General features: G+C 37.1%; 1 protein-coding gene across 2 annotated transcripts in view; it reads left to right on the plus strand.

Annotated features, from left to right (window-relative positions):
* The window catches only part of PLA2R1 (phospholipase A2 receptor 1), a 117,817-nt gene that overhangs the window by 33,073 nt on the left and 60,081 nt on the right, over positions 1 to 24,663 (plus strand). For both annotated transcript variants that reach the window (XM_077760968.1, XM_077760969.1), the window contains exons 4-10: positions 3,484 to 3,657; positions 8,732 to 8,845; positions 9,660 to 9,803; positions 11,892 to 12,086; positions 13,270 to 13,427; positions 16,750 to 16,848; positions 21,557 to 21,669. In XM_077760968.1, the coding sequence (XP_077617094.1) occupies positions 3,484 to 3,657; positions 8,732 to 8,845; positions 9,660 to 9,803; positions 11,892 to 12,086; positions 13,270 to 13,427; positions 16,750 to 16,848; positions 21,557 to 21,669 (997 nt within the window). The remainder of the gene's footprint in view (positions 1 to 3,483; positions 3,658 to 8,731; positions 8,846 to 9,659; positions 9,804 to 11,891; positions 12,087 to 13,269; positions 13,428 to 16,749; positions 16,849 to 21,556; positions 21,670 to 24,663) is intronic.

The raw sequence follows: 24,663 nt of genomic DNA on the forward strand, positions 1-24,663 counted from the left end.
GCCAAGATGGGAGCTATGTCAGGTGGGTTCCTGGGAAACAGTCTCTGAGGCAGAGATGAACACCAGGTCTCTTGGGGAATGTTCTTAGGATCAACATATGTGGAAAGGAAGGGAAGAAAGCAGCATTGTGAAGGATTGTGATGCAGGTCTGGGGACCCCTAGACTGACTGTATGAGAAGTTCTTAGGCTGGAATTATTCCCAGTTGAGGTGATAGGAGGGACCTATAGACCTGCATAGACCAGTTATGGTGTGCAGACCACCTTTGGGAGGGGAGATATTGGACAAAGAGACTTCTGAGCCAAGGCAGTCCTTGAAGAAGGCCTAGCTAACACTGGGATGTGTCTGCTGGCAGCTGGAGAAATAAGGCCTTCAATCCTGAAGGGAAATCAGGACAGCACATCACAGTGCCCAGGCCCAGGGTAGCACTTTCATCCCAATTTTTACCATACAACCTTCAAATAAGATCCATAGAGTGACACACAGCCCACCTAGAGAAGAAGAGCGAAGAAGAGAGAAGAAGGAAGAAGACTTGTGTCTGACTGCACAGAAGTACAAATTCTTAATATTTTAGTTAAAATCAAATTTCAGGGGCACCTGGGTGGCTCAGTCGGTTAAGTGTCCGACTCTGGTTTCAACTCAGGTCATGATCTCACGGTTCATGAGTTCAGGGTTCGTGAGTTCGAACCCTGCATCGGGCTCTCTGCTGTCAGCACAGAGCCTGTTTCAGACTGTCCCCCTCTCTCTCTGCCCCTCCTCCCTCTCAAAAATAAATCAACATTAAAAAAATTTCAATGACAAATGAACTTACTTGCTAGAAGAATATAGATACCTGTTGCAAACATTTGACTGGAAGTTTCCTTTTGATTACCTTAAGAATTGGCACAGATAATTGAAACCAAGAGAAATCTAATAAAACTGGGCTGTGTAACTTGCAGCAGAGACAGGAGCACCTGCAAGTTTCTCATCTGAACTGTGCGATGTATGGTACTGAAGCAGTTTACTGCAAAAAACTGTGTCTACACAGCTCAATCTATGTCCCATTGAAAGGGCAGGACCAACTCTTGGCAAAAATGGGAATGAGATCGATTGAAGTGTCCTTCAGACGTTCACTTTCCATGATATGGCTGTGGCCTGTAAGTCTATAATTAGGATTTATTCTCGAATCTTTCCTTATGGCAGGAGATGAGAGGTACCCTATACCCAGATCTCTTCCTGACATCCTCCCCCAATTTCCCCTTCTGACATCTTCTACCTACATCTCTCCCCTTCAGACATCCTAGTATCTTCTAGTAGTAAAGGGCTACTCAGATCTGCATGCACTCCTTGGGAAGTCCTTTAATTTTTTCTTCCAAGACAATGTTTGCTGGTGTTTGCTTTGTGAACGACCAGCATGAGAATCAGGAATATGTTTAAAATGCAGGCTCCTGAATCTCACCCCAGATCTACTAATTCAGAATCTCTGACTGAGAACAAGGAACCTGCATTTTCTTCACAAGCTGACTAGATGATTTTTATGCACACTGAAATTGCAAACACCTCTCCTGCCCCTCTCATGGCCTCATGAGAGATGAATGCCGGATGAATGCCAGAGCTGATGTCTATTAACAATTATTGTGTTGTTCATCTCAGGGATGGCCCAGCATTCTAACTGAAGACAATCTCTAAAAATGCATTCTCAATGGGGAAATTTCAGACACCAGGGGAAAATGATGACTGAAACATCCTTCCTTTCTTTTCCTTTCCTTCAGTTTTACTTGATGGTAGTTTTGTCTTCTGACCTTCTTCACTCGTGGACCCTTCTATAAATACATGTATCAGTCAGAAAACTCTATAGACAGCTTTAAATTTATATGTGGTTTAATAACTTCTAGTTAACTAACTCAGTTCTGGGGAAGGCACCTTGTGATCAGACATAAAATCAAACTTTCCACATTCCCAAGGGAAACATCTAAGTATTATGGAGAAAAGGAACAAACAAAAAAAGGGACGCCTGGGTGTCTCAGTCCATTAAGTGTCCTACTTCGGCTGAGGTCATGATCTCATGGCTCAGCTTGTGAGTTCCAGTCCCCAGTCAGGCTGTGTGCTGACAGCTCGAAGGCTGGAGCCTGCTTTGGATTCTGGGTCTCCCTCTCTCTCTCTCTGCCCCTCCCTTGCTTGCACTCTGTCTCTCTCTGAAAAATAAACATTAAAAAAAAAAAGAAACAAAAAAGATTTCATTGTCAAGTAAGTTTGAAGTATAACCAAATTAAAATTGAGCTGTTTCTTTACCACAGACCTTCTCAGAGCCTTTACTATGCTATCATACATTACTTGGAGGTTATTTATGCATTATGTCCCAGCTCTTGTTGGAGAGCTTGTGAAGTTTTATTATTCTGTGGACTTTGGGAAATAATGTTCTAGATTTTAGTAGATTGCCTGTCCATCAGTTACACTCATGCTGTAAAATGTTCCACATTTTCACATTTTCTTCAAATTCTTTGGCAGAATTTGACCTTTGGTCATTACTATGGCTACTTACTTCATCTTGAGGTTTGATTTAAAATATTAGCAAAATATTTTTTGCTAATAAAACTAGGTCTTTATTTTCTGTTAATTCAATAAACTTTAGATTTCAGATCCACATTTCATACTTCATTAAATTTACTTTGAAGTTGGGGAGCCTGGGTGGCTTAGTCGGTTAAGCGTCCGACTTTCGCTTAGGTCATGATCTCGCGGTTTGTGGGTTCGAGCCCCATGTCGGGCTCTGTGCTGACTGCCAGCTCAGAGCCTGGAGCCTGTTTCAGTCTGTGACTCCCTCTCTCTCTGACCCTCCCCTGCTCACGCTGTCTCTCTCTCTCTCTCTCCTAGAAATAAATAAAACATTAAAAAAATGCTTAAAAAAATTTACTTTGAAGCATACTATGCAATGCTTCACAAGTGGATTTTACTTCTCTTCCTTTTGGCTGAAAGAACTTTATCTTAAACTGAGCATCAGTGTTCGTGTTCTCAGTGTTTATTCAAAAATTGTGTTCATTACGGACTCATATTTCAACTGTATCCCTTTTATTCCACCTAGCATTTTGGTATTTGGGGGAAAAAGCTTCTTGATACAACATTTGAATGTGTCTCAAATAAACATTTAAATGCTTTGAGTATAAAGTTCCAAATGATTGCCTTTTAAGGAACTCAGATGCTATTTTCACCAATACTTTGCTTCTATTTCTTTCTTTTAAAAATGCCTTTTCTTATTGTCCCAGAGGGGATTGGACCCACTTTATTGATAATTTCTTGAATTTCCTTTAAATCTTGAAAGAGTTGAACCATAAAGTGCCAGTGGGATAACAATGCATATTTCATCATAAATACCTAATTGAAGAGTCGATAAGGCACTGAAGTTTTAGAGGTTGAAGTTGGAATCTTTCCATTCAAATTCATCTTAGAAATACATTGTTGTTTAGGTAAAATAGGATTATGGTTAATGTTGTAATGGACTTTGTTTTCAGCGTCTGCAGAGGTGGGTTGTGATGCTGTCTGGGAGAAGGATCTCAGTTCACACATTTGCTACCAATTCAACCTGCTTTCCTCTCTTTCCTGGAGTGAGGCACATTCTTCATGCCAGATGCAAGGAGGAGCTTTACTAAGTATTGCAGATGAGAACGAAGAAAACTTCATAAAGAGTAAGTAGGTGTGTAATGCACACTGATATTAATGCAGTTAAAATGATTGTTAACAGTTATGTCCAGGTATGCAAACATATATTCTGAATACAAAGTCTCTTAAAAATATTTTTTATTTTATTAATATAGTGTTAATTCACACCCGGAATTGTGACCTGTATGGTGGGCCATTCCATTTGCACCTGGGCATATCTTCCTTATTTTCTCTCCCTTGGAGAAGAGGAACTGAGGCCCCAGCAAGGGACTCAGGAGAATTTGCAGCTCTAACAAGTAGACCTGGGAGACTTCTAAATTTAAATACAAATTCCTGCTCTGCTGGAGATCTTAGCTATTCACCTTCCATTAATGAATGATTAAGTCATTTACTAACTAAACAAAACCTCACCTGGCAATCAATATGCACAGTACACAGGTCTTCTCTTACACGACAAAGAACTTAAAATTTAGTTGGAAAAGCAAAAGCACACACGTATTAACTAACAGTTTAAGACAATAATGTGTCAAAAGAGTTGTGCTAAAGGCTGGGTCTTGGGTTTTACCTATCACCTAAACTTTCCTCTTACTTCTCCTTTCCTCTTACACATAGGTTAAATGTGTTTGTAGATGTGTACACACAGCTTTTTAAAAATTTTTAGAAATATTTGAAAGTATCACAAAATTAGTCACCTTTATAAGTTTCTGATGCATTTGTTTTCAAATTTTATCGCTCATATAGTACATGTTTATTCTAGAACAATTTTTTGAGAGAGAGAGAGAGAGAGCGCCAGGGAGAGGGGCAGAGGGAGAGAGAATCCCAAGCAGGCTTCATGCTCATCATGGAGCCGGATGCTGGGCTCTATCCCTTGACCCTGGGATCATGACCTGAACTGAAATCAAGAGTCAATGCTCAACTGACTGAGCCACCTAGCACCTCTAGAATAATTTTCAAATCTCAAGTATACAGAAAGAAAAATATCCCATAATTCCACAATCCAGAGATAATCATGTTTTTCTAAAAAACAAAACAAAGCATATAAAGGCATGCATACATGTGTAGTGTCTATGGAAAATAACATTCAATAAATACATGAGTCAGTTGTTGCATGATGGTTAGGAGCAGGAATTAGAGAGCCATCTGCTTGAGTTTGACTCCTGCCTCTACCACTTACTAGTAGAGCTTCTCATATGAGTGACCTAACCTCTCTATGCCTCAAATTCCCCCCATCAAATGGAAATGATAACCATGCTACTTGTTGGCAGTATAGATTACATGTTATGATGGAGATAAAGTCTTAGAAAAGTAACTGGCACACATAACAAACACTCGATGTGAGTTAACCATTTAACAACTATGCACACGGTTTGATAATATGCTTATTTCATGTACCAGCATATAGTGAACCTATTTATAGCTCATATCTATAAATATAGATCTGTATCATAGTTTTTAATGGTTACCTGGTATTATAGGTTAGCCAGAATATATTTATCCAATCCCCTACTATTAGATAATGATAGATAGGTAAAATTATTTATTTTGTTTTTATATACTTGTTGCTATTATAAACCATCCTCGCACTTAGTTTTGGGCATAGATCCCCAATTATTTCTCTATAAGTTTGTGGAAGTGGATTCACTGGGTGGAAGAGGAAGCATGTTTTAAAGCTTTTGAAAGTCATCAATACCTTCCAGAAGGAATGTAACAAATGCATGAACAGTGCAGGTTTCCCTCTTTGCCCACAGACATGCCGAAGTGCGAAATTATGATCAAAACGAATTTGAGTGAGTCATATTGCAGGGAAAACACCAATTTCTAATATTATTATTAGCCTCTAAAGGTTTTTACAGAAAATTTTGCATACCATTTATGAATTATACTTGTTATCTATCTTGACTGTCAGGATTTCTAATAAGAAGGTTTGGACTTACTCATCAAACATGAATAATGATTAAAGAAATAAGATATGTCAGAGACTTTGATTTAAATACCACAATTCTATAATTAGACCTCAGGGATTGTTTAGGAAAACAGAAGTCTATTCATAAAGACAGAACCTTGCTCTGACCACAGTATTTTTTAATGATGAGAAGAGTCTAATTTATTACTAATCACTGGTGAACATTAATAGTTATGATACAAGGAATTATCTAAGCTGTCACAAATGCCAAGAAATATCCAAAAGAATTTAGGTTTGGGTTTATTATTGCAGAACTGTGAGCCAACTTCGTTGTAAAGCTAAATAAACAGTTTTTGTAATGTTAAACACACATTATAAATTACCCAATGACTTGGTGTGTATTGTTAAAACAACTGCACAGAAGAAATTCAAAATACTTTTAAGATAAAAATAGTTAATATTTAAATATTTTAATTAGGTTTTTTGAAAATGCTGCTTGGCATTTGCCCTGATGTGAAATATGAAAATTTCTCTATGCTGTCAATCCATCTTCCACGCCACCTCCTGTCATCAGGATACCCATTATTTAATCAGATAGTGTTACTGAAAGGATTAATCAAAATGTCGTTAGAAAGAGATTCTGTATAAATGCCGCAGGAGTTTGGAAAGGTGTGACTGGTGAATGGTATGCTGTTTCTGTTTAGGGACTTCTGGGGTCTCAGAATTATAAACCCCCCTTTCCTCTTTCCTAAGTGGGTTAAGTTCTTCCAGTTTTCCACCATGTAACTGAAATGCTCAGTCACAGAGGATGCTGCTGACTGTTATGTGAATACACTGATCTTTATATTCGGGGTGATCATACAATCATTCAAACTGAGACTCTTTAGAATTAAAGGGGCTGCAATTAGTAATTATTCTGAAACTGTCAAGTATAAACCATGAGTTTTCCTGACAAAATGGGACACACAGTCATCCTTGTTAGAAGTCTTAACCTGCCAGGGCCTGTTTCAGTCCCCTGCATCTGGTTCAAAATAGATTAGGTTCTGAAGCAGCTGAACCCTAAGAGAAAGAGAAAAGTGCTCCCTTTTATAGATTAAAAGATTAAATGGCCACATTTGAAAGTGTCACAAAATTAGTCACTTTCACTGAGTCTCTTTTATTTTTGCCTCCATGATCTGATGAGAAATCAACTTTCACTAAATTTCTGACACTTTTTAAAAATGTATTCTATGATACACTTTGTTGGATTTTATTTTTTTTATGATTTTTTTTCAATTATTTCTAGAGGGAGAGAGACAGTGTGAGCAGGGGAGGGTCAGAGAGAGAGGGAGATACCGACTCTGAAATAGGCTCCAGGCTCTGTGCTGGCAGTCAGCACAGAGCCCGACGTGGGGCTTGAACCCAGAAACCGCGAGATCATGACCTAAGCGAAAGTCACCGACTAAGCCACCCAGGCGCCCCCACTTTGTTGGATTTTAAAGGCAGTTCTTGGGGCGCCTGGGTGGCTAAGTTGGTTAAGCATCCGACTTCGGCTCAGGTCACGATTTCACAGTTCATGGGTTCGAGCCCCGCGTCGGGCTCTGTGCTCTCAGCTAGCTCAGAGCCTGGAGTCTGCTTCAGATTCTGTGTCTTCCTCTTTCTCTGACCCTCCCTTGCTCACGCTATGTCTCTCTCTCTCTCTCTCTCTCAGAAATAAATAAAACATTAACAAAAATAAAGGCTGTTCTTTTATTTTATCAAAGCAAGAAGCTTGAATTATAATCAGAGAGCATAATGTACACTGTGTAGATTATTTTGAAATTACTGTGGCTTTCTTTTTGACATTGTACATGATCAGTTTGGTGAATCCATTCTCTCTCTTGGGAGCCATAATCCCCAAATCCAGAAACATTATCAATATTTTAATTTAGTAGGTTGCATTTTACTCTCAATGTTAGTAAAAATCTCTGATTATTTTAAATACTTAAAAAGTATCATTTAAACAATTATATAACATTGTTATCCAATCAAAAAAATAACTCATCCCTTAATTTCCATTACATATTTCTCCTTGGTTTGCCTTCTACATTTTGGGCTGGCTTTTATTTTTTATTTTTATTTCTTTTATTTTCTTTTATTCCAGAATAATTTTTTAAATTCAGGCGACAAAAGAAAAAGCAAAGAAAAATTTCTCCTAATTCTATAATCTTGAACCATGTTTTTCAGCATAAGCATACCAATATACATGTTTATACATAGCATCTCTAACAAAAATGGGGTTAAATTTAAATGTGAGGAGCTATGACAGTGTTTGGGAACAGGGGCCACAGAGGCAGCCTGCCAGAAAGCCTTCTCCCAGCTCAATTGAAGATGCAACATAGCATGGCTCCAGCCTGCCTGGATACTCTGGTCCCTTGGATTATGCTTCTCCACTCGGTCAGACAGCTCCTACTGTCTCTCACACTGGACAGCTGTCCTGCCCCCACCCCCACTGCTGCTTGCTTTAGCACGCCTTCTTAAATGTGAGGACTTGCCTCCATTCACCAACAACAATTATGTGTTTTCCTCTTCTTTGGCAGATCCCTATAGAAAAGTTTCTTTACATTGTTTATTTTTTTAACTGTGAAATACTTCAAAAATATTGAAAAGTACAGAAAATTTTATGTGCACACACATATACCCATTATACCCATTTAACATCATTTCTTCCTATTGCTTGGAGCCCATGGTGACCTCAGCAACTGGAGTCCTGAGCCTCCAAGCCAAGGGTGCCACCAGGAACACATAGCAAGAGAAGAAAGACAGAAGGGCACTCTCCGGAGTGGACTTCCTGGACACTTCCTCCTCCACCATCTAAAACCCTTAATTGCATGAGCTCACACAAATCAGATGGTCTCAGATTTGTAACCATGCACTGGGGTGGACTGATGATCATTTAGAGGCAGCACTTCTGGATGCTTAGATTAAGCCTTTCACAGGTACAGAACTGCTGTTAGTGAGCCTTTACAAGACTGTGGTGTTTCTCAAGATGTGAGAGCCTGACTTTGTTATTCTGAAGCATCAGAACAGGGTTTGCTCTTAAAACCCTTCTCTGTCACGGACTGCAGTTCATGTATGATGACATCCTTCAAGAATAAGAAAACAAGAAAGAATTGTGTCATTGTGGGGGGTGGTATTTGTTTTCTTGTGTTGAAACTCTGTATTTCTCTTCATTTTAGAGCACTTGGGCAGTGAGGCAGTGGAAATGTGGATAGGTCTGAATCAATTGGATGAAAATGCTGGCTGGCAGTGGTCTGATAGAACACCGCTCAACTATCTAAACTGGAACCCGGGTACCTGTAGTGTTTTATGTGCCTTTGATGGGTGGCATTATCCCACAGCCTTACATGGCAGCTATTTCCCACATATATATGTTATGTTGTTTTAAAAGTGGTTTATAAACATTTTTAAGCTTGCCTGAATTCTTTTTTTTTAATGTTTTTTATTTATTTCTAAGAGAGAGAGAGAGACAGCGTGAGCAGGGGAGGATTAGAGAGAGAGGGAGTCACAGAATGAAACAGGCTCCAGGCTCTGAGCTGGCAGTCAGCACAGAGCCCGACGTGGGGCTCGAACCCACGAACCGCGAGATCATGACCCAAGCGAAAGTCGGATGCTTAACCGACTAAGCCACCCAGGCGCCCCTAAGCTTGCCTGAATTCTTATAAGTTAAGCTTTTCCAGACAAGAAAATGGAGGTCAAGAAGGTAGGCTATTTTGCCAACGTTGCAGGAGGATTGGTTTAGAGCCAAGACTCTAGTCAGCTGTTTTAAAAATAGCAACAAACTGCAAAATATTTCTTTAAAACAAAATCAACTATTGCTATGGGAGATCATTTCATTGTCATGTCTGGACTTCAACTGCAAAACCAGATATATATAATATAGTATAATATAGTATAGTATAATGTAATATATATATAAGATAGATATATAATATAGTATCTTATAGGATTTGTCATACATGCCAAAGAAGAGCTATCTTCTTGGTGCTAAAAACCACGTTTATATATATCAGATATATCATACTTGAATAAATAAAATGACATCAATATATTATAAACCAACCACTTTTGCCTCTAATATTAAACATGCATACACTGTATTTTCAGAAATAAGTTTTGAGCCATTTGTTGAATATCACTGTGGAACATTTAATTCACTGATGCCAAATTCATGGCGGAGTCGGGATTGTGGGTCCACCTTGCCTTATATATGTAAAAAGTATCTAAACCACAGTGATCAAGAAGTGACTGGTAAGTGTTTTTACTTTAAGTTGCCTTTATGAGTTGCTTACTTGTCCTCTCAATGTATTCAAATTCATTTACATGTTTGCTAATAATTCATAATTTAAGCAGCTAAGGCTGGTTGTTATAGATATATGAATAAAAATATGTAAGCAGAAAATATCTGTTATTCCAAAGGCACTATGAGTTTAACAAATGCATTTAGGTTTTTACTAAAAACCAAAGCAAAAGGACCTAAGCATAGAATACATTTTCTCCTTCTTTTTTCTTAAATGTCTTCTAATTTCTTTAATTTAATTGTTCTGCATTAGAAAAACAAGATATGCTTCCTTTTCTAGTCTAGTTTTGAGTTTTACTTATGGTTACCTTAGAAAGTAAATATAAATTCGAACATAGTTTTATAAAACTACTTCATTGATCTCCTATCACACTCTATATCTCTTATAATCCTCCTCGAAATAACATACAAACATTTATGTGCAACTAAGACTTAAATACTACCTAACTACAGTCTAATACCTGAAGCCCAATTGTTTGTTTTTAAGGTCTAGTGGCTTTTCTTAGTTTCTGTGAGAGTTAATGTCTTAACTCAGAAAGTAGACATAAAAACATAACGATATTGAAAAGAATCATTACCAGCATAATTAGAAACAACTCCAGATTTCAAATAAGCAGAATTATAATTTTTAAATATTATTCCTTACAACCAGGCTTTAACTTTCATTTTCCTTCAAGTGGCTAAGCCTAAGGGTATGGTGGAATTGGTAGGTGTGGAGGGGGGTTAAAAGAAGCATCCTGCCATTATTTTATGTAGAGTTTTTTTTTTTCATTATGTCAAGAATGTGCTGAAATTGCTATTGCTGTTTATGTCCTTTCCTTCCATCTCTTCCTCCCTTATTTGTTGTTTCTTTCTTATGCCCTCTCACCATCCTTCTTTTCTTCTGTCTTATTTACTCTACGGATCTACTAATTGAAGTCCAAAGACCACAAATGAGGGTAGTTAAGCTAAATTAGTTTGGATTATTTGCTGTTGTTTCAGGTTTAACAAATTCTTTCGATGACCTAGTCCAGTATCTTCAAACTGTGTTTCCAGGATCTCCAAGTTCTTTGCTTGGCTCCACCCTTCTTTCAATCGTAGAGGCTCCTCTTTTATCTTTTTATCTTTCCTGTAAAGTTTAAGGTTTTATTTTTAAAAGGGGTTCCATGACCCCTTGGTTGAAAACCACTGGTGTAGAAGATAAGTAAATGTTCTCACATTCTTCTATTGTGATTCTAATTGCACTCAGCATCCCAGAGCAATTTTAAAACAATGTCTCATTTCCCAAATAGCAGTGGAGCTCTATCTAACTAAATTAGTGCTTAAGGGAGGCACTCGGTTGTAATTAATAAAATAAAGTAAAAAAGCTAATTACCAGGCTGGGGACAAGTTTCTGGAAAGAGAGAGCCAAAAGTTGACGTGCACACCATTGCCTTCCCTTCTAGTGCCAAAGCATGCTGGAACTGTTCTTCTGTAAGTCTAACCCAGGGTCCATATGAACCCAGAGGGACAACACAGACACTCAGACGTATCCTAAAGGTGAAAGCTAATTTGTCAGCTCTGCTTTGGAGGAAGTAACCAGAATTTCAGGATTTTTTTCAGCTGAGGATAAATATCTACATAATGGACATAAAAATCTTCATTTAAATACCATTTAAATTATGTATCACATACCATTTAAATTGTGTGTCATAATACTCATTTTCAGTGTAAGAAGATTTTCTGAATGCAGAACTCTGACTGCTAAATTTTACATCTAGCCCTGACTCTTCACTTTCATTTTCGTTTATGACCTTTACCAAGTCTCCTTACCTCTTTGTGCCTTAGCTCATCTATAAAATAAAGCACTGAGATCCATTAGGTCCTAGATGTAGATCTAGATCATATATTGAATCCTTTTCAGTTCTGAAGATCTAGATGTTTTATATGTTATTGTTTCATACGTCTCTATTTTCCAATTTTTTAAAATAATCATATATTGATGGCAATTTATATGAAGTCTAACAAGTAATATTTTAAAAATTGTGGAAAATGACATTGCTTTTTGTTGTTTTAAAAAGAAAAAGATGCTTGGAAATATTATGCTACCCACTGTGAGCCTGGCTGGAATCCCCACAATCACAACTGCTATAAACTTCAGAAAGAAAAAAAGACCTGGGAGGAAGCTTTGCATTCTTGCCAGTCTGATAACAGCACATTAATAAACATTGCTTCATTAGCAGAAGTGGAGTTTCTTGTAACCCTCCTTGGAGATGGTAAGTACCAAATGTCTTTGATTTAAAGAGGTATGAAATATAATGTAGTCACTATCTTTATTAGTGAAGTTGAAAAGAAGTTAAGCTATTTAAAAGTGATTATTTATGGTACATATATCTGAAGTTTTGAAAACATTAAAAAAAACCATAAAACTTAAACCTGTAATTTAGCTTTATGGCCACTACATAGCAGTCATGTGCTATGGTCATGTGATCTAAGTAATAACGGAATTCCTTAGATAAATAATTGGATTTTAATAACTGTAGCCAGTGAAAATGGATAATTTGTATGGTTTGGTGGTTTTCAAGCTGTGTGCCACGGTTCAGGAGCTCTGAGCTCCTGGGCCTGCATCCACGTTCCGTCCCTCAGAGCAGGCCTCCCCCTGTGTCATATACTTGACATGGAATTCTTCTGAAAAAGCATTGAAATCACTGAGTTAAAGTAATTTTGTTTTTATTGAAAAAAAAATCTCCAGAGTCTATGCTGGTCACCTTCTGAAAGTTAGGTTTTAGTTTAGAGTAAAAACAAAAATCCCTCTCTGTCACTTTTTCTCACCTTCTGCATTTGAGATTAAAAGAATCCTGTGGTTGCCTCTGTCTCAATAGGGGCACTTGACCGTTTCTCTCAGCCTCCGAGGGTGTTTTCACCTTATCTGTGCTGTCAAACTTTATTTACTTTTCTGGAAGCCCCATTGCTCCCATTTTAATGCTTCTAAGAGTTTCTGTTCCTTTTTTTTCTCATAAAAAAAAAGGAGAGAGAGAGAAAGAAAGAAGAGAAAAAGAAAAAAAGGCAAGAAAAAATTTATTGTAAAGTTTTTTTTTTAAGTGCCCTTTTCCTAATCCAGTTGACCTTCCTATTTTTCCTCTCTCTAGGCAAAACCGAAACGATACTGTTCAAATGTACTTTTCATATAGTAGCAGAAACTAATTAGAGTCTCAGCAATTTGACTTGCTTTTAAGCTTTGTCCTTGCATTGGCTTTAGCTCATACTCTGTCTCACTTACAAGGTCTGTGTCAAGCAGATGGGGTAGTATAGGGGGACAGGTTTAAGTAAATATTTTATACTGAGACTTAAAAGGTTTTATCACATGAAGAAATAAAGAAGTAATCATTTATAACAGGCTGGTGCATTATCTCTTTTGCATATAATAGGATTCCTGTAATTTACATTTATCTCTTACAGAAAATGCATCAGAAACATGGATTGGTTTGAGCAGCAATAAAATTCCAGTTTCCTTTGAATGGTCTAATGGCTTCTCAGTCACCTTTACTAATTGGCATGCACTTGAGCCCCAAATTTTTCCAAATAGAAGCCAACTCTGTGTCTCAGCAGAGCAATCTGTAAGTTGATTTGTTTGTTTAATGCTCACTTTGCTGGGCTTGTATTGAAGGCTACCTACATCAGGGACTTGGGCTATGGCAGAGACCAAGACAGACACATCCCCTGTTCCTCCTGGGCTTCCGTGCTAGGTAGTAAACATGCACACACAGGAAAAACATAGTAATTATAGTTGTGATGATAGCTTTGAGGAGATAGGTGACACGATGGTGAACACCTTGTGCTGGAGCCGCTACTTCAGACAGAATAGTCAGGGAAGGCTATCCGAAGAGATGACATTTAAGCTAGAACTTAAAAAAAAAAAAAAAACCTCTCTTGAGGAGCAGGGGAAGAACATTCCAGGCAGGGGACAGCAGCTAGTATAAAAGCCGAAAGGCAGGCTAAGGCTTGCCATGTTTAATAATCAAAGAGGAGAGACCAGGAACAATGCAAATATGTGAAGTTTATAGTCCTGGTGTAGAATGACAAAAGGACTTCAAGCAGATAAGGGGCATGGTTTGATTTACATTTTATTTTATTTTTTTAAAAAAATTTATTTTATTGTCTCTTATTTGGGGCTCAAACTCACAAGCCATGACCTGAGCCGAAGTTGGAAGCTCAACCAACTGAGCCACACAGGTGCCCCTTGATTTACATTTTTAAAAATACTGTGGCTGCTGCATAGAGAGTAGATTAGAGAGAGACAGAAAATGGAAGCAGAGAAATCAGTTTGGGGGCTACTTCAGTGTTGAACTGGAGTAGTGAATATAGAAACCAGCAGAGAAATTCAAAGATCCCTTGGAGGATAGGAATTGTTTCTGGATTAGATGTGAGGTGAAAGAGAGATAGGTTTTTGGCCTGAGCAATCACCACGTTTGTGGATGATAGTGTCACAGACCACCATGGGGAAGATGTGAGGGGAAGATCTGAGGTGTCAAGAAATTACTCTAGAGACTGATGGGGTTTTTTTTAAATATTTTTATTTATTTCTAGGAGACAGAGAGAGACAGCATGAGCAGGGGAGGGTCAGAGAGAGAGGGAGATACAGACTCTGAAACAGGCTCCAGGCTCTGAGCTGGCAGTCAGCACAGAGCCCGACGCGGGGCTCGAACCCATGAACCATGGGATCATGACCTAAGTGAAAGTTGGACGCTTAACCGACTAAGCCACCCAGGCACCCCGAGACTGATGGTTTTTAAGCTCCATTATCCTATTAACATAAAAGGATTTCTACAATGTGTTTAACCTCATTGAAAACTGTGAATCCATGGAAAATCTTGCTCTTTTCCTCCCATCAATGTAATAGTCCCAGTGGCCTTAACATCACACTTATTTCTATGCTCTAATCTCTCATTTATCTAAAGCATATGATTTAATGCCAACCGATTTGAAGCATTTATTATATGTTTAGAGTAGACTTAATTTCTTTGATCAGATAGCTTCAAAACTCCCTGCTTGAGTTTCAGGAGGATACCATATCAAGTGCAGTTTATTAAATGTTACTTAAGTAGCTTGACAAAGTAATTGGGCCAACCAAACAGAAAATTTCTAAGACTTACTTTTATGGCACATTTCATTGTTTTTCTTTTAGGCTGTTATGGATCTGTTCAGTTACAATTAAAATGCTAAGACAGTTCTCAAGTCACATTTGAAAAGGGACAAACAATGATCTCTCTAAATGTTTATCTTGAGTCTAACTCTGCTGAAAGCCATCCCTGATTATTCTACAATATTTGATGCTTTATTGGTTTTGAGCTAATTAAGATGACCTTCATTTCCTACTGACATTCTCCTTTTTCATTTGACAGACATCGGTGTCTCACTTACCAAGTTCACAGAACAGGAGCCAACATTTGAACAGATAAATTATTTTTAAGAGAGTAAGGACAGGTATTAATACTATAGGATGTGTCAGGACAATGTTGCTATAGGTGTCTTACTTTGGGTTCCCCTTTCTGGCAGCTTAGTAGCTCCTTAAATAGTAAATGCATAAAAAGCAATATTTGTTCCCATGAGGTAGAACTCAATATGAATATGATTATCGTAATCAACAAGTTACCTAAGCATGGGTGATGCCTAATTTGAATGTGAGAGCCTAGGAAACGGTTTATTCATTCATCTATCCATCCAATTGTTATTAAGCAAATACAGTATACCTAACAGTATCCTTTAACTGGATGGCTTGCTAGAAGACTCCATGATAGAGGGCTACAGAGCTGCTCTTACAGATGAAGGCGTCAGCCTCCTACACAGTATGTATATTCCCTTAAAACCCTGCACGCCTGAGATACCACCTAAAATTTGAATTGTGTGGTTTTAGCCTAAAGGTCTGATTTGTGTTAAAATAAAAAATTCTTTGGGAGGTTAAAATGTTAATCTGTTAGCAGTTATTGTATTTCATTATTAATGTAGGTTGTTAGAGCAGCTATTTGCAGAACTAGAAGACATGAAAGTATCCACCTGTCATATAAAGAAGAAATGGCGGGGGGGGGCTTTGGAAACTTAATAATAAAGTCATTATGGCTTGAACACAAAGTTCATCTATGATAATGTTATCTATGGTGATTTATGGTAGCTTCCAGGCATTTTCCCAGCATTAGTTTTATATATGTAAGTAGCAAACATTCCATTTAACACTTAGAGGTGGTTGAAGAGAGGAAGCAGCAGCTCACGTGGTCACGAGGATAGTTTCCAAAGTGTGGTCCCCAGACCAACAGCATCAACATCAATTGAAACCTTGTTAGAAATGCAAATTCTTGGGTCCTACCTGACCTATAAAATGAGACATACTGATCATGAGGCCCCATCATTTGCATTTTAGTAACCTTTTCAGATAATTCTGGTCCACAGTAAAGGTAGAGAATACGTGCTCTAACCCAATCTGTTAAAAGAAAAATTGAGAGCAGCTTAATGTACATCTAGGCTGAGCCTGGTATTAAATCCTAGTTTCAAATTTTACTGACTATAAAACTTTGTGCAAAGTATTAAACCTAACCTTTAAAATAGGAATAATAATACCTACCTCACAGCAATGTTGAAATAATACATGAAAATCATCCAGTGTTAAGCCTGGCACACTATCAAGGAACATTAATGGCCCCTCCCCTCATGCCCACCATTCTGGGATTGCACATCTTGGAATTGTTCACATGCTGGAGGGAGCAGGGCCTCCCACTTGCATGTAGAGAGAGAATCAAGCCTTCTGATGACAGCACGAGGTCCTGACTTATTACCCCATCCTGAAACACTTATTATTAATCATATTTTTATTCAAAATAACTGATGTTGCCTATCCACATCACTAATGAAGTTAATTCATTCATCTTGTAACATGTTTCCCCTTAGGAAGGACACTGGAAAGTTAAAAATTGTGAAGAAACACTTGTTTACACTTGTAAGAAAGCAGGCCATGTCCTTTCTGACACTGAATCAGGCTGTCAAGAGGTAAGTGCTGTTAACGTTGCATTTAGGTGTATTGAATTCATAACTAGAATAATTTATGCAACAGCAATTTAAACAAATTCTGCCTCATACCTGCTTTTGCTCCCTCTTCATTCTCTTTCGCTCTTTTGACTCCTTACTTCCCTCTTTTCTTTCTTTCCTTCCCTCCTTTTTTTTTTTTTTTTTCTCCCTAACTGTGAGCTACTTTCTGACTGTGAGCAATTATCACATGGGGGCATATGAAGGGTTTACAGCCTTGCAAAAGATTGTTGTCTTGCCATCCTCTTCAACCTAAACTACTTTTCTTTTGAAATAAAAAAACATAACGGTCCTGTTATCCCATCTGTACAAACAATGACTGTCATGTGATGCCCCAGCTTACAGGTGGTTTTCATAGTCTCCCACTGAAGACTGTCAAGAGTGAAAAAAAAATGCATTCCTTTGGTGGAGAGTGAACTTCTTCACTCAGACTCCTGCTTTCCTTTTCACTCATCTTAAACTTAAATATTTGAATAGAACACAATAATGGCAAGAAGTGAATGTTTGCAATATATTTATTAGTTGGGAAAGAGATGATAAAAATTACTTTAATACTGTAACTAATGAAATATTTTGGATACTTAACATACTTATTTTTAGTACTTAAAGTAATAAAAAATATGTAACACTTCAGGTTTAAAATTAAAAGGTAAAAGGGTATGTTTTAAATTTCTTAAAATACATTCAGTATCCTTCAGTAAAGTTCTCAACACATCCACTCCCTGCTCCCCCCCACACTAAACAATTAAATTTAAATATTGGATATTGGTATGCATCTCAAAAATTTCCCAAAACTGGCTTTTTATGTAATTCTTTAATTATTATCTCTTCTAATCCAGTTATTTATGTTTCGATGAAGCGATGACTCATCTTTCCAAGGAACTGTATTTTATTCAGTAATCAGTGTAAACCAATGAATTACTCTTCATACTTTAGGTCAACAATACCTATGCCATAGGTGACATGCTACCAAACATTTTATCTAATGATTACAATTCCTGAAGTTAGAGCTGATCAATGATCTATAGCTGATCAGAAATATTTAAAAAAATTTTGTCTTACTGTGGTTTTCAAAGCAACTCAACATGTTCTATTTGTGTTGAAAAGGAAATTAACTCCTTACGCAGCAAAAACAGAACTGATGTTCTATTCAAACTTCTGTACACAGCTTCCATTTTCTGGCCAGCATTACTATCATTTTAAGGTTCAGAGTAAAAATAGAGTTCAGAGCCAGTTCTTTAACTTTATGGTGAAACTCTCATTAAGTTCATGATGAATCAATCTGTGAATATGGTTTCAAAGTTTCCTTTCCTTTATCCCACTGCTTCAGTGCACTTCTCTAAATAGTCTGTATGTGTAAAATCAACTTATAAAATATTTCTCACACCATGCACAGAAATAAACTTAAAATGGATTAAATACCTACATGTGAGACCTGAAACCATAAAAATCATAGAAGAGAACAAAGGCAGTCATTTCTCTGACATCAGCAATAGAAACATTTTTCTAGATATGTCTTTTAAGGAAATAGAAACAAAATAGAAATAAACTATTGAGACAACATCAAAATAAAAACACTTTTCATAGTGAAAAAGCCATAAAAAAACAAAGCAACCTATTGAGTGTGAAAATATATTTGGAAATGGTATATTCAATAAGGAGTTAATATCCAAGATATATAAAGAATGTATACAAGTATACACCAAAAAATCTCCAAATAATCCAAGTAAAAATGGGCAGAGGACCTAAATAGACATTTCTCCAAAGAAGACATACAGATGGCCAACAGTTACATGAAAAGATGTGTAGCATCACTCATCATCAGGGAACCACAATGAGATCGCCTTACCACCTGTCAGAATGGCTAAGATCAATAACACAAGAAATAATAAGTGTTGGTGAGGATGTGGGAAAAAAGTAACCCTCATGAACTCAGGCATTCTTAGTGGGAATGTAAATTCCAGTGGCACAGCCACTGTGGAAGACAGTATGGAGGTTTCTTAAAAATTAAAAATAGAAATACCATATGATCCAGTAATTCCAATACTAGATATTTACCCAAAGAAAGCAAAAATACTAATTTCAAAGGATATGCTTCTATGTTTATTGCAACATTATTTACAATAGCCAAGATATGGAAGCAACCTAAGTTTCTATCAATAGATGAATGGATAAGGAAGATGTGTTGTACACACACACACACACACACACAAACACACACACACAAATAATTCACAACCATAAAAAAGGATGAGATTGTGCCATTTGCAATAACATGAGTGGACCTAGAGGGTATTATACTAAGTGAAATAAGCCTGAGAAAGACAAATACCATATGATTTCACTTAAATGTAGAATCTAAAAGAGTAAATGAATAAACAAACAAAAAACAGAATCAGACCTATAAATACAGAGAACAAACCGATGGTTGCCTAGGGGAGGGAGTGGGGAATGGGCAAAATGAACGTTGGCTGTAGCCTTCCAGTATGGAATGAATATGTCACCAGTTATGGAATGAATATGTCACAGGAATAAAAGGCACTATGTAAGGGAGAAAATTTTCTTGATAATTTCAAAGCAAAAAAAGAAAGAGAAAGAAAGAAAGAAAGAAAGAAAGAAAGAAAGAAAGAAAGAAAGAAAGAAAGAAAAGAAAGAAAGAAAGAAAGAAAGAAAAAATACCCTTTCCCCACCCCCCACTCCGAGTCAATTTTGGGGGATTGTATAACATAAGCAATTGTTTCAGTACTGTCATCATCATTTCATTTAAAATGAAATGGCACCTCATGTACAAAAGATATTCACAAATATAATCAATTATTCTTCCCACTTTCATTGTGTGGACAAAGGCTTGTAGTAAGGAGCCTTTGTTTTTCTGGTTATTACGATGCCTCATTCCCCTTCCCCTTTCCTGGAGTCTGTTCAGTTCCCAGATTTTTGGTTTTACATAGCAGCCTGTGATCTGAAAACTACTAATGAAGAAGGAATACTTTGTTAGAAAGGTCAAATTGTCAGCCTTCCTCCGCCTGTCCTTCCAAATTCAAAAGCAGTCTAACCTCCCAACCCATCTGGAGTGATCCAGGGGATTCTGACCAGAGCTGTCAATTACTCACACAGATAAGGTTATGCAGAGACGTTCAGGGAGTGAGTTCAGAGCACATCCTGGCTGGCAAGATGTGGAACTCCTGTGATCCACACCTCATTTAATAATATGTTTTGAACAAAAATAACTGAGTTCTAAAACAAGGTTTTCTTTAATTTACTGTAAGACTGAGACCTTTTCTAAGAAATATAGCAGAAATCATTTTATATCTGATCAAAATCTGGCAAGTATTGGCATGACACAGACACAGAATAAAGTGTATTTTAAAACTGGCGAATACATAAAAATAGGTAGATGTAAGTGATATGACTTTATAATAATGGAAGAAAAGGGACTAAAATAACTCAGTGAAAATATAGAAAACTAATGAATGCATGTCTTCTGTACTATATGATTTTAAAGAACAGAGCTACCCTTCAATGCTCTCTGGGTGGAGGTATGGAACTACATATTTATCATTTTTGTCTAAGTGCCAAAGCTTGCTTTGTTCTCTCTCAAAGGCTCACCAGTTGGTTCAGGAATAATTTTTACAAATATATATATTTGTTTGTAAATATATACCTATACTTATACATGTTTGTCATATTTATATTTAAATACATATATACAACATATTGTATATATTGTGCGTATATATACAACATGTATGTATGTATACATATATATGTATGTATACAACATGTATGTATATATACACACAATATATAAAAATACATATACATTTAAATGTATATATATACATATCCATATGTATGTATATATTTATGTGTATAAATACATATACATATATTTATGTATATAAATAATATATACATATATTTATATTGTATGTATATATTTAGCCAGTCTCTATTTGGAAACATCATCATCTGCTCAAGACCATTTTGGATTATACCAGAATTGGATTCCAGGCCAGCTAGTCCACTAGCTTGTGACTTCATCTAGGTCTCTAACTTCAGAATGTCTCAGTGAGATAACATGAAATAAGCAATATGAAACAAAGTTGAAAAAAAATTTGCACTATTATCTAAATACATATGTCCTCTTTGCTCATATTGAGTTCTTGGATCTGTTTAAGGCCTCTGCCTGAATTGTCTCCCTTTGATTCTCAGAACAACTCCATGGATACTATTATTATCTTCATTTTACAGAGGAGAAAATTAAGACATGCAGAGATTAAATAAAGTTTCACAGTAGTAGAGCCAGTATTCAAACCCATGCATTCTGCCTTCAAAGCCAAGTCTTAGTTTCTACCATCCTGCAGGAAGCATTAGTATGAAACTCTCTAAGTCTGAACAGAGAGAAAGAGAGAGATCTTGAGTGAGTGCTGCTTTATTTTCATTTGTTTTAGGTTTTAAGATTTCAATTAATTAAAACTTTCAGGTTTTAATAATTAATTAAATAAATATAGAAGTGGCTGTAGCTAATGCCATTACCAGGTAGAATACTAAGTTTTGAGTTTTGAGTGGGTCAGAGAAGAAAGTTATGTAAGTAGTAAATGAGAATACAGAAAAACACTATTTTGCTGTTTAAATCAGACTATGTTCTTAATTTTCTATTTCCCTTTTGAAGGGATGGGAGAGACATGGTAGATTCTGTTACAAAATTGACACTGTCCTTCGAAGCTTTGATCATGCCTCCAGTGGTTATTACTGTCCTCCTGCACTTGTAACCATTAGAAACAGGTAAGATAGAAATTTTTTATCAGAGACATGACTGTACTTTTTTGACAGGAGGGCTCCTGGGATGATAAAATCTAGCCCTAATCAGTAATTCGTCAAAATCTAAAGTGTACATTCGAATATTAAATTATTTAAACTATTTATTGAGATGAATTTAAATCACACAATGTTGTTCCTAAATCAATTTTTGAGTAACCGAGTAAAATTTAAGATAACTTTTACTTTCCATAGAGATATATTAATTATTCAGCTTTGCTAATATATTGAATCATATTTAGATTTTATCTAAATGCTTGTAATGGAAAGAAATACATTATTTAAAAGCTATGTTTTTAATGTAATGTGTGAGTTATGTAGGGTTTTTCTGAAAAACAAAAGTAAGTATAGCTAAACTGGAGGATTTTCAAATGCTCTCCCCATTGCTTCTTAGCTCTGTATTTGTTTAGATACAGACTTCTCTGTTCACAGGTGTCTTCTCCATACCAGCAAAGAAACTGCCCTTTTGACACTCTACAGAATTTGCAATATGCTATAGATTTGTAATAGGGAATAAAAGTACCAACAGTGGAAATGACCTTGGTGTCACTATCAATGCTAGGAGAACAATGAGGGCTGGGAAACAGACTCCTCCAAAGTGAAGACAGAAACAAGGTAGAACCCATTAGTGGTTGCTTGGAAAGTTATACCTGCAAAGCTAGTCATTTGCTTTTTTACTGAGGCTATTGCCTTTCAAGATATCCACCAAAGACCAGAAACAGACAATTGATACTACAGTTTTATCTAGAGGCTCTTCCTCTATTATCCTCTAGGTCTAACTTGTAAAAGGGATTATGTGCTTTCTCTGCTCTCCCTACAGAGGAAGTCAACATTGAAAGCCACCAGTATTTCCTTCTTCCTCTTACTTTCTTTCCCAGTCTTTCCTCCAAACCATGCACAGAATTCATGTGCATGCACATGCGCATGCGCATGTGCACGCGCGCACACACACACACACACACACACACACACACAGGACTGGATTGATAGCAGTTCCAAAAGAAATTGTGTGACGAAACATTTTGTGCTCAGGAGACCCTTCCTTCAACAATGACACCACCCTTGATATATCTCAGTGTTGTTTTTAGTTCTACCTTGCTCCTTCCCAGAATAGCTGGCAGGCAGAAGGAAGCATTTATCCTCAACTTACTCACCCACCCAAAAGATTTCAAGAGCACCTTGGGTTAGAAGCCCTCCAGTAAGTGAGCTAACACTGGACTTTATTCAGGATCCTGATCAGTGAAGCTATCTATGCTCTTTTGTTAATTATAACATAATTATATTTTTCACTAAATAAAATAGTCTAATTGTTTCACCTGCTTCTTATGTCTTATTCTTTCTTTCCTTTTTTTGTGTAATATTCATTGAATACCTGTCACATACCTAGCACTGTGCTAATTACTTTTCATATGCTATTTGATAATGCAAAAAAACCAATAGTCAAGCATTTATTAGAAAAGTATTTATTAAATATCTATGTTGTGAGAGGCACCATATAAACATTGGCATGCTGTATAGAAGAAATAAAAGGCATGCTATTATTGTCCTGGTGCTACCTAGAGGCCAGCAGCTAAAGAGGTAGAACATAGAAACATAGCGAAGAAGGTGAAAGAACACACTAAGTAGATAAATTCAAAGTGACATTGCAGGTAACCTATAATACCAGAGTGACCCAAGTAGGGCAGAAATCAATGTTCAAATGTTTCAATTTCTTTTTTCTTTTCTTTTCTTATTTGAGAGAGAGAGTGTGAAAGCAGGGGAAAGGAGTAAGGGGGGAGACAGAGAGGGAGAGAGGGAGTGAGAGACAGAGACACACACACACACACACACACACACACACACACAGAGAGGGAGAGAGAGAGAGAGAGAGAGAGAATCTTAAGCAGGCTCCATGCTCAGCACACAGAGCCCTAGGTGGGGCTCCATCCCTTAACCCTGAGATCATGACCTAAGCTGAAATCAAGAGTGGGTCACTCAACCGAATGAGCCACCCCAGGGGCCCCCAAATGCTTTATTTTCTAGGAATCCTGGAGATCTCATGCAATAACAAAGAGTCTGAAAAAAAAATACTACTTGGTTTCATTTCCTCCAAAGCTGGATATAAGAATATGTTATAAATAATTCGTTTCTTTGATAAACTAACCCTACAACAGAATTATAAGAGAAATGTTTGTTTTCATTCCACCCACACCCTTGTAGGCCCACCCAGGTGATTTTGTGCCAGAATGCAACTCAATGAACAGTCAAGACCCTGCATTGCTACTGTTAGCCCTAGGGAGGCATCTCTCCTAGACAGTTACCACACATGTACACTGCCCTGCAGACATGCCTATATCCAAAGCAATGACTACAACACAGGACATGCAAGTTGAGGAAAGGAAGGGCCCCATGCTCTTAATTGTTATTCATTCAGATTCCATCAGGTAAGGAACAAAGCCTCCCACTGTACCCTACTCTTTGAGTGACAAAACACAACAAAATATTTCAACAACATCTTTTGTCTGAGAAGATTAGGCAGTAGATAGAAAGTCTTCTCAAATCCAGAAGTGTCCACTAGCAGCCTGGGTAGTCATTTTCTTCCATTACTGATTTCCTGTTTGAGTTAAGACACTCCTGTCACTCACCAGTGCCCAACCTTGTAGTTGCTAATTGATTTTCCACTCTTCTGCACAACTGAGCCACAGATTTGATGGGCACAATTAGAACCACCTGCTACCAATTACTTATTTCTTTTGTTATTGGGCAACTGCTCCTGGTCTAGGACTTTTAACACTTTGTGGAATAGAGAAGGGAAGAAAAACAGACCCTTATTTCTGAATAACAGATTGTTTATTTTCTTGCTAACTATTCCAAAATGTTTTCAGGCCTGGACACTTTATTTCCAGGTAGGGCATGACTGTAAATCTTGAGTTCCAGAGTTACCATGGATAATTGTCTACGGGCACATGTATCTAAATTTTA

Source organism: Crocuta crocuta, unplaced genomic scaffold, assembly GCF_008692635.1.
Source record: "Crocuta crocuta isolate KB4526 unplaced genomic scaffold, BGI_CrCroc_1.0 scaffold153, whole genome shotgun sequence".
Taxonomy (NCBI): domain Eukaryota; kingdom Metazoa; phylum Chordata; class Mammalia; order Carnivora; family Hyaenidae; genus Crocuta; species Crocuta crocuta.